The 10,959-nt window shown below is 37.7% G+C and overlaps 1 protein-coding gene across 1 annotated transcript; it reads left to right on the top strand.

Moving 5' to 3' along the window:
* Nucleotides 1-265: 265 nt before the first annotated feature.
* LOC104624625 (retinoblastoma-associated protein-like) lies at nucleotides 266-10,518 on the top strand. Its single transcript, XM_010292039.1, has 11 exons — nucleotides 266-328; nucleotides 3,500-3,618; nucleotides 4,054-4,199; nucleotides 4,628-4,773; nucleotides 5,352-5,456; nucleotides 6,525-6,638; nucleotides 6,727-6,893; nucleotides 7,860-7,890; nucleotides 8,232-8,374; nucleotides 8,835-8,884; nucleotides 10,112-10,518. The coding sequence occupies exons 1-11, from the start codon at nucleotides 266-268 to the stop codon at nucleotides 10,183-10,185; spliced, it is 1,158 nt and encodes a 385-aa protein (XP_010290341.1). The 3' UTR covers nucleotides 10,186-10,518.
* The last annotated feature ends 441 nt before the right edge of the window (nucleotides 10,519-10,959 follow it).

Here is a 10,959-nt window from a genome sequence, read left to right as displayed (position 1 = left end):
TTAATTAGTAAAATTTATTCTGTGGTTGCATCTAGTAACATTAATCACTTACTGAGCATTAAAGTAAAAACTGTGCAAAACTCCTTTCATGTGAAAGGAATGCATTGGAGGTGACCTGTTGCCCTCAAGTGCTACTTAAAAGCTTTAAAAAGCAGTATAAAATTTGTAAAAGATAGTGTGAATAATGTCGCTTTAGAAACAAGTTACTGATAAAACATTCCTGTTCGATAAAGCTGGACCCAGGGGTTAAAGTTCTTTTGTGACTATGACTGAGAGGACTGGTAATTGCCTGGTTAATGACATTACATTTCTCTCATTTGAGCGAGAGGTAGGTTGTTGAATACCAAGTAGTGGGACTAAAGCCGAACAGAGTTTGTCCTGATAAAGCTTGAAAACTCCCTGCAAGTTGCAGAATGTGCTTCACGTTCACTGAATAGCAGCCTTTTTCATGTTTAAATATAAAGAGAGGAGGCAAGGTTGTAATTAAACCCCTCAGTTTTGCAGGATAGAGGGGTAGATGCATTTGAGAAAACTTGTGTCTGTGTATTTTTTGTATTATGGCATATTCGTTTTTTTTTTGTGAGGCACCAACTTCTCCAACTACGCAGCTGTGCATTTGGAAAGCTACCAGCAGGAGTGGTAGGGGGCCCCGGGAAAGAGCACAGAGGGCTTCACCTAAAGTCCTTTCAGCTGTAAGGTGGAAAATATTGATCTGCAGAATGGCCACCTTAAATTTCACCAGGTCTGAAAACTAAATAACCTTTTTCCCTGCTCCTGCAACCGCAGGGCTAACAAAGTTTCTGCAGTCAGGGTAGGCAACCCGGCCGTGGTTTGCCCAAGGGCACGTGTTGAGTCAATGCTTTCTCACCTCCCACCATTGCTGTTGCTGGCTGATCTGCACTGCTGCGGGCCAGCTGGGTGACAACACACCATTTATCTTGACACAATTTTAACCACAGTGTCAATTAGGATTTGCAGGAGCCAAAAAGGACATATTGGACTCACTCGTCTTTCTACTTGGTCTCTATAAGTAGATGTTTCTACACGAAGAATATCTGCTTGCCTAACTGTAGTTGATCTAACTGATGGAAAGCAGCAGTAGGTTTCATAAATTCTTGTAGGGTAAAGTTTCACATGCCAATCAGCTGATTGAGCAGATCGTTGTCAGTAAAAGCGGGACATCTCGTACTCCCCGTTTTCTGCTCTTTCCTGCTTTGCTCCCAACCTTCGTGGTGTTGCTGCCCTGTCCTTTCTTAATGCCTGTTCTGGCTCTGCTTGTGATTCTCTTTAGAGCCAGCTTAAATCTGGTTTTGCTTTTTCTGTTAACTTTCTGCTGGTTTAGTGCATTGAATTGACTGATGCAGAGGTTGACTGATTGTCAGAGCTGGCAAGTAGAAGAGGAGGAGTGGAAATGATGCAAAAGTAGGCAGGTCCCTTTCATAGGTAGCAGGCTGCTGTGTCCTCTCACCTTATCTAATGAAATCGCACTCTGTGTGGCAAAAATTGGAGCAGGGTTGAGAGAGGACATGGAACTGCTGTTCTCAAGTGCTAACTTCGAAAACAGTAGCTCTTGCTTGTGTTTCTTGACTTCTCATTCCTCTTTATCAATCCCTTTTCCTCCTACTGATGCTTCATTGAAAACAATACTTTCTCAGTCGTTAGTAGCTAAAATGTGAAATGAATGAAGCAGGATTCACGCTTAGCCAAGGAATCAGGAGGTGTGTCAGCAATGAATTAGTGATTGCTCTGGCAAAGAAACTTGGATTCTTCAGACCATAGTGAAACACTGATGGGTTTGATAAAAAAGAAGAGTCCAAGTGGCTGGAAGAATGAGAGATGGAGAAGGTCATGTCTCTGCATTTCCAGCAAGGGCAGCACTGAAAGAAGCAAATGAGAACTGCATGTACTCCTAAATCCAGGGAAAAATGATACAAACCAGCCCAAGAGCTGATCTGGTTGAGAAATGAAAGAGAAATAACGATGTGGTTATGAGTCAGTAACTGATGTTACGGATGGAGAAGCTCCAGTATTGCCAAAATCATAATTTAAAAATTACACAGTGTGAAAAATTGTATATCTCAAGTCACTGTCATTATATTGCTGTGAGCTTTTTACTTGATGCATTTCAGAGAAAGAGAGTTCTCTTTTTAGAAGTAAGGTTAAATGAGGAAAATCTTAATGCTAGTTTTAATACTAGCCTTACTGCCTTAGGCAGGTGTTGCAGCTTGCTTTACATGTGTGCTCTGCTCCTATTTGTTAGCGTAACTACAGATTTGTCATTTGTGCCATCATATTTTAATATTATTAACGTGCATTTGTAAGATCAGATAGACCTTGGACAATTGGATGATGCATTATGTGGAAAGTGTTGAGCTGATTGATTTTAGTGCTATCTTTTGGGGGATCATTTGGAGGAAAATGCTGAATGTCTGTTTTGCCCATTTCATTTCCAGTCATATGGACACTGCTTTCCCCCTGAGAAGGCAGATATTTGCTAATCAGCTGGTTTTTTTGTTGCTTCTGGAGTTTCAATGCTGCACTATTGGATGGCAACATTGTGCTCAAGTCTCCTGTTTAACGAAAATAAAAAACCAGAAGCCAGCAAACCTGTGTTTTCAACATTAGTTATAAATACAGTGCCAAAATATTTTCCCATGCAGTCTTGCTGTCTCAGCATAATTCTACTCTGTACATGACACACGAGCTGCAAAAGCTTGAGATTTTATTTCTGCAAGACTGCTGTTTATCACATCAACTAATGTTGCTTCAGCCAGAACCTTCTCCATTCCACTTATACCCTCTCTGCATCGCCTCCTACCTCAAACCCTTAGTAGGTTCAGATGTATTCGAGCTCCTTTGCCTAAAGTACTGATAATTGACCTAAAATCAAAATGGTTTTGTTTCGGGGCATGAGGGCAGAGACCAAATGCATCCAGAGTGACTATAACTCTTGCCAGAGGTAGGTCTGGTTCATGATACTGCAGAGATCTGAACAGTCCCCAGTGCAGCTAGATGGGTTACGACCATGTTTTGTATATTGTCATGTGTAAAATACTGGGTAGATGTTGTAGCAGAAATGTAGGTAAAAAAAAACTTTGTCACTGATGTTTGGGGTTTTTGTGTTGGTTTGTTTTTTTTTTTAAATATGACCTTTGATGGTATTTTCTTGTATTGTTTGCTGCTCTTTTCAGGAATTGCTATTTAATAGGAGGTAATAAGCACCTCTAGAATATAACTATATCTCCACTCTGCAGTTAGCCTAAATCTAATGGACTGCTGTTGAAACAGAAAAAGTGTTCGGTGTATTGAATAGTTAAAATTTGTTAGTTAAATAGTTAAAATTTATCTGGCAAAATATGAGTGTTCTGAGGTATTTCAAAGCATTAATATTCTGTTTAGGATCATATTTTGGGGGTTGATTTTAGAGAATAAGGAACAAAAGCCATCCACTGTGGTTGTCTGTTCTCAGTATGATGTACGGTTACTGTGATTTTTCTAGGGGTCACCACTGTTCGATCTTATCAGGCAGTCAAAAGAACGAGAAGGCCAAACTGATCAGCCTGAGCCCACTTCCACTCTCAATCTGCCTCTCCAACATAATCACACTGCCGCAGACCTGTAAGTGACATGCGTGCTTTGAGGTCTAGTAAAATGTGAAGTTAATATCGACCTTAGTATATAAATCCACTTGTCTTCTGTTTTCCTACTTGTTAGGCTTGGTACTTCGGTTATTTATTTAACAACAGTTAAAACTTGTATTTGCTGCTGCTTATTATACATGTAAATTTAGCCAAATCAAATTCTGAAATGTTTTTTCCCAAGCCCTATCAAACTTGTAATTGCAAACTGTTTTCTTACTTGTCTAGGAATAAGTAAGTCCCTTTATCAAGTATTTAATCAATAACTTGAATTTTTAATTCCTGATGTGGGAATAAAAGGTTACTCTAGCAATTAAATTCATCTAATGAGGGGAGAGTTCCTGCAAGTATTATTCATATAAAATTGTTCCTTTATCCTGTGATTTGAAGTGCTTAATATATGTTTAATCTCCAGCTATCTTTCTCCTGTGAGATCTCCTAAGAAGAAAGCATCTGGACCTCCTCCAAGTGCTACTTCCAGTCCAGATGCTCAGCCAACTGTGACCCCTCAAACACAGAAACCACAGAAATCTACCTCTCTCTCTCTGTTCTACAAAAAAGGTTTGTTGCTTCTGTACATGCTGAAATTGCAAAGTTATCTCTTATTATTTATTCTTTTTGGGTTTTGGAGTTCAACATTTCTTAAAAGATGATAATAGAATCTGTACCGTGCAAACCCTCAGCTGCCCTTGGAAGAAACGGTAAAATGATGCCAGCAGGTTAATGCATGCACTCCACACACTGCAAGTTCAAACTGAAAACTTATCTACTGATTCTAAGAATGGCCATACGAGCTCAGATGGAGAGTTCCTTCTATCCTGGTATCCTTTTTCCGGCAGTGACCATAAATAGATGTCGCGGGAAGCTTAAGAACTGGGCAAGCATATATGGTGCTTCCCCTGAATGCGTCCATCCTCCATCGTGCTCCTTTTATTTTGCATACCGCTATTGTTACCATTTCAGTTTATTTTTCTTCTCTCTTTCTCAAGTGTATCTACTGGCCTATCTTCGACTACATACCCTGTTCTTTCGGCTTCTCTCTGAACATCCTGACCTGGAACCCTTGATCTGGACCCTCTTCCAGCACACACTGCAAAATGAATATGAGCTTATGAGAGACAGGCACTTGGACCAGGTAACATTAAAAACTTTTTTTAAAGAGTTTAGAAAGACTTTCCTGAACAAAATGTCCCTTATGTATTCTTTAACCATTAGAAATTATAGTCTAAGTTTTTATTTCTCTATTGATCACTCAAAGGAGAAATTAGTTTAGAGTGCAGTCTCTTTTTGATCATCTCAGGTTTTTTAAGTACTGGCAGTTACTTACCGTAGGACCTTCAAAATGCTGTTTACAGCTATTTTCAAAATAATGGAGAGCCAAATTTTCTGTTAATTTGTATAAGAAAATACTGCCTCTTTTTTTTTTTTTAAAGACAAAATGTGTGGCTGATCCAGGTTTTGTTACTCTACCCTAAAATTGCAGTGTGCAAAACAAGTTAGAGAAGATATTCTCAGCTCCAATTAGTTGGTTGTCATACAGCAATGGAGGGAACAGTAGTTGGCTTTCTGTAAGTTCATATGAAGTTGAGTTACATGCTGGTTTACAGAGCACAATCAGTAATAAAAAGCTCATCATTTATGAGATTTCTTAACTTGAAATGAAGATGCTGAATTTTCTGCATTTCCAGTTCTCTTGTCTTGTTTCTTTAATAGATCATGATGTGTTCCATGTATGGCATATGCAAAGTAAAGAATGTAGATCTTAGATTTAAAATAATAGTTTCGGCATACAAGGAGCTTCCCAACACAAATCAAGAGGTATGGAAATTCTTTAATGTTATTCCTCCATAAAAATGTTATAAAATAATTATTTCTCTCTGTCTAAAACAAACAAAAAACCCAAAGTACACTTGAACATACAAAAGAAAACTGCTTCACTGCACCTCCATTTTGTTGACGAGAAAACTAAATGTCTCTTTAAACATCTTACAGAAATAGTTTGGCAATTCTCCTCAGAAAGCAAACTTCATTCCACCTTTTTACTTAAAGATACTAAATAATGGTTTATGATTTTATTTGGAGACTAGACGAAAGATTCAGGTCTAGAGCTAATAGGATTTTCAAAAGCAACCCATGTTCCTTTAAGAGTTACTTGACTTCCATGGAGCATTAAGGGAAGAGAAGCAGATAACTTTCTATAGAAGCTTTCAGTAGAAATATGGTTAGATATCAAATAGAGATGTATGGTTATATATCAAACAGGTGTGTATGTATTAAAGTTGCAGGCTTAATTCTAACATTAAGATGTTCCTTTCTTTGTATGTAAATTTTTTTTTACTGTATGTAAATTTTTGCACAAAATAATTAATCAGTAATTAAATCAATAGAAAAAAAAAATCTCACCAAAGAATTAATTGAACTATAGGCATCCTTTTAGTAGCAGAATTTCTCACAGTGTATTTGTGTGTCTTGGCTAAACTCCAGACTTTTGTCTCCAAGCCTAAAGAACTATTTTATCCACATCAGGTTAGTAATGATTTTTTTAGCCTTGCTAGGTGTGCACAGTAGCGAAGCCTTTTTTTTTGACAGTTGTGTAAATGGAGCTTAAATTTGGACAATGTTGTTAAAGCAGTGAACAACTGCGTTCACCCTTAAGGGGCTGTGCCACTTAATTAAGTAGATACTTCTACTGATGTTCATACATGTTTAGAAAAACCCCAACAGTTTAGAATGGTTCTAAATAGTAGTTACAATGGCTTGCATACAACACACATGCCATCTTAGCTCTTATCTAACATAGACTTTATGAATGGTTTTATGAGTTTGTTAAATGTAAATTTTTCATGCCTTTTTTAAATCTGTGTATGATTTTCTCACCCTATGTAGACTTTCAAACGTGTTCTTATCAGGGAAGAACAGTATGACTCCATTATAGTCTTTTACAACTTAGTGTTTATGCAGAAGCTGAAAACGAACATTTTGCAGTACGCCTCCAACAGGGTAAGCTGTCAGTTGTATTCAGTATTCATTGTTTAATAGAATAGGAATATATAGAAAAAAATATATGATTATTTTATTATTTTTATAGCCTCCCACTCTGTCACCTATCCCACACATTCCTCGCAGCCCTTACCAGTTTTCCAACTCTCCTCGGCGTGTCCCTGCTGGCAATAACATATACATCTCACCCTTGAAGAGCCCATACAAATTCTCTGATGGGTTTCAGTCGCCCACAAAGATGACTCCACGGTCTAGGTAGGTTGTTGACAAGTGCTTCTTTGACTAAATGAAAGGTATTTTGGGGATTTTAGTGGAAACAAACTAGAAAACCGCAGTCTAGTTTGTCAATAATCTGTGGTTATCACACCTTTTCTGGTTAAAAGTTTGTATCCTGTATTTGGAAACTGTATTCATCTTTGAGCAGAGCGCTTTTCTGTTTCAGTTTAGTCAATATGCTCAAAGTTTGGGTTTTTCTTTGGTTTTTTTTTTCTTTTTTTTTTCTTTTTTTTTTTTTTTTTTTTTTTTTTTGAATAGTCACATCCAAGAGGGGTTTGCTGACCTAATTGCTTAAATATTGTTGGCTTTGATTCTGGATCACACTCCTGAAAAATATAGATGAGCTTTGTACACTTGTGTAAAGAGAAAATACTTTTTCAGAACAAAATGGTTCAGAGTATTTAGTTGACTGAGCAGAACATTTCAAACTGTTGGTCACTAGTTCTCAGCAGACAGAGATGACAGCAAATGTGCGAGTCTCCAGTGGGCTTTCAAACTAGGATCAAGTGAGTCCCATTGCACCTGGCCTGCAGTCTACAAAAATTGAAATATTACTGTATATTTTAGGTTGAAGTCCTGCATGGTTTTGATTGCAAATACCTAAAGGTAATGATGAAAGGATGATTATTATGATTATTAGTACCCAGCACTGAAGTGTCTTCCTGCTCATGAGGGACGGACTGTGGGGGCCTCTGATTCTTTCAAGCTACATTTTATTTTCTGTTGGTATGGGACGGTTGATCTGGTGATTCAGCATTCACTGGCCCGAAGAGAAACGTGAACAGTCTCCACGCAGTGAAGCATAGTATGGGTTTGCACTGTTAATACAGAGAAGAGAGGAAGAGACTTTGTTCATGTCTTATGCTAAGCTGTGCAAATTAGTGGATGCTTCTATCATTATTAAATGCAGCTTAATCTTAAACACTTCTCTTCTTCATTTGGCAGAATTTTGGTGTCAATTGGTGAATCATTTGGGGTGAGTTTTAACATTTTTAATGTCTGGTCTTCAATGCATGTAACTTTTGGAGGAATGGGATAGCCTGCCAACATCTGTCGAACTGGCTAGTGAGTGTCTCTAATTTAACGTATTGTTTTATGGAATCTGTAAGCACAAAGATTACAGGGGTGTTCTGTTAACTCCTTTCAGATACCCAGACTTCACTTTTAAAATGTTTTTCATTTTATTTTAGTTGCTTTGAAAGAAGGTAGAGTTCTTAAACTGCAGAGTTTTAGAACTCCTAAATTTTTTTTTAGTGGAAAGTTTGAGTAGTTTCAGGATTTATTGGCAATTCTTTCCTCATTTTCTTGTAATTTTAGACTTCTGAAAAGTTTCAAAAAATAAACCAGATGGTGTGCAACAGCGATTGCCAGCTAAAACGCAGCGCAGAAGTAAGTGCTGCTCCTAAGCCACTGAAGAGGCTGCGCTTTGATATAGAAGGGCAAGACGAAGCAGATGGAAGGTAAGTGATTGTTCTCAGCCTTTCAGTAAACTTGCTGAAACATTGGTTCTCAGGGCTTTCCAGCCTAAATTCTTCCTGACATCCTAACTTCTGTAATTTGTGAACTTTAGTAAATACATTAAATGAGAGAGAGTATCATAATACTTCTCAATTAGATGCTTTGATGTCAGAAGCAAGGATTTATATGGTGCCTATACATCCAGCATCTCAGTGTTATTGCTGAGTGCTAAACCATGCTGTAGCCTTTAGTCAGTCTTTTAAAAAACAAACCCCAAATTTTTTAGACATAAGGGAATTCAAGCAACTCTTGAGTTCAGTGTGGAGGAGAGAAGAGTTTGCATTCTTCTTCATGTAAGGGAAGGCAATAGCACTGAAATGAACTAATCTTGATTTAAAGTTACGTTATGAGGATAAAAAGTTTTTGTTTTTTTTAACTTAATCATATGCTTTCTGTCTGCAGCAAACACCTACCCCAGGAGTCCAAGTTCCAACAAAAGCTTGCAGAAATGAGTGAGTATTATTCTTTCATTAACTGCACAGTGGTGAGTGCCTTGGATGAAACAGTTAGTGCCAACTCAGATAAAAACACTGCTCAACATTGATGTCATTTTGGTAACTTGCTTTTTTGTACTTGCTCCATTTAATCTTGCAACTGCAAATTATAAAATGGAAATCCTCACTTCCTAAACAGTAGAATTCTTGAAATGGAATTGAACATTTGCCACGGCTTTCCCATTTCTTGTAATGACAGACCCTTAGCTGAGAGCTTGCAGGTAGAAATCAGTAGTAATTGCAGCAGCATTTAGTTGACCAGAACACCTTTTTAGGCGATTACAGTATAGTAAGGGAAAATTATATACACAGGAAAATTGTATGTAACTTTCTATGTTGCTTTGCTGTCTTTTATACCAAAATGCCTGAGACTGCTTTTTCTTCTACTGTGGATCAGCATTTCTTTCAGATTTTATGGGATTGCTTTTCTGTTTTTCAAATGAAACTCAAATCTAGCTCATGAAAAGCAAAATGGCCCCATCCCCACATCCGGGATGTATTTTCCACTCCTGAGATGGGACACGCCTGGTCTGACCAGGCATTCTCACTCTCTGGTGGAATCTGAGCTCAGTAGCTGAGCAGATTTACCCATTAAAAATTCTTACCTAGCAAGTGGTTGTTTGTCGGGATAGGTATGAGCATGCCTGTAGGCACCCCTTGTTTATTTTAGGGTAGGGGAAGTGTTCCAGTGTTTACTTGTGGCAGAGGTTAAGAAGGGATGTTCTGTCTCATGTCCAGTTGAGTGTCACTGTGGGGGGAAAAGGCGTTTCCTCTGCAGGCTGGCTCTGGGATGTGGGGACTGCTCAGCTCCGAGCGTCTGCCTGGCAGCAAAATGAGATCGCTCCATGATGCAGTCCCATCTGCCTGCCTCGAGGATGAAAACAGGCAAAGCGAGGGTACAGAAGCAATGAGAGTATCATGAATGGGTGGAATGAATTTAAGATGTGTGAGATTGAGCAGGAATTGCTGAAGCAACTCAGAACTATGTGTTTACTTTTAAAATGGGGGATTTGTTTTATTTAGAATAGTATAATACAATTCCTTGTGTCATTACCAATTTTTACAAGAAATAATGACGTCTGAAGTAATTCTGAAGAAAGTATTTAATTTTTTTTTTTTTTTTTTTTTTTTTTTTTTTTTTTTTAAAAAAATTTTTTATTTTTTTTTTTTTTTTTTTTTTTTTAGCATCTACTCGAACAAGAATGCAAAAGCAGAAACTGAATGATGGAAATGATACCTCAGCCAGTGAAGAAAAGTGAGATTCTTCTCAGGACCAGGGGCTGCACTGCAGGCCCTCTTAGCTTGTTTTTGTTTTACAGCCTTCATTAATTGAGTTGCTTTTTTAGTTGCTTTTTATTCCGAACTGCTAGTTGAAAGCATTTGGACTTTTAAAATTTTTAAGTGTTACTCATGATACTTTGCCTTATGATGTAGCATATATACAATGTAAGCCACTGAATTTAATTTATATATATTTTTTGAGGATTTTAAAAACAGACTTGGAAGGTGTCTTAGTTTCCTAATGCAACATTACTGATTTAAGCCAATTCAGTCTACTTGGATTGAATTTTTCTGTCTAAAGACAAAATGTTAGCTAGAATGATTTGAAATGCACTAATTTTCTTTCTTAGATTTCGTTTTTAGATTTCCATTACTTGCAAATTTTGAAAATGAGGGGCCAGATACTGCAAATTTCTGTCTCTGTATATAATTAGCGCATCAAATTCTCAGTAACAAACTGCACAGCAGTCATAGACCTCGCAGATTCAGGGCCTCAACATTAGAAGGACAACCTGAATTCCAAGTGAGCTCATTATGTAGCTGTACTACTGAAACCGATACTTAGCGTTTTGTAGTTTTCCTTCCCCAGCTCTCGCCCCAGTCTAATTTCAGAGGGCGGTTACACTGTCCATCAGTTTGAATTTCATGGAGTATAAATCCCACTGAGATTCCTCCCTGAATGGCACAGAAAATTTTCCCAGAAGCTGAAGCTTCTTCCCATATGCAGACTATTTGATGTGCACTTTCTTATC

The sequence above is a fragment of the Phaethon lepturus genome, unplaced genomic scaffold (assembly GCF_000687285.1).
Source record: "Phaethon lepturus isolate BGI_N335 unplaced genomic scaffold, ASM68728v1 scaffold48847, whole genome shotgun sequence".
In the NCBI taxonomy this organism is placed as follows: domain Eukaryota; kingdom Metazoa; phylum Chordata; class Aves; order Phaethontiformes; family Phaethontidae; genus Phaethon; species Phaethon lepturus.
The sequence above is the reverse complement of the archived record's forward strand: the minus strand, read 5'-3'. Positions and strand labels throughout refer to the sequence as shown.

What these genes read in the sequence shown, in the direction of transcription:
- LOC104624625 (XM_010292039.1), top strand. Translation starts at nt 266, where the DNA reads ATGACTGAGAGGACTGGTAATTGCCTGGTTAATGACATTACATTTCTC. An exon ending in CTCTCTGTTCTACAAAAAAG is followed by an intron (nt 4,200 to 4,627) that starts GTTTGTTGCTTC and finishes CTCTTTCTCAAG; the next exon opens with TGTATCTACTGGCCTATCTT. An exon ending in GAGACAGGCACTTGGACCAG is followed by an intron (nt 4,774 to 5,351) that starts GTAACATTAAAA and finishes TTTCTTTAATAG; the next exon opens with ATCATGATGTGTTCCATGTA.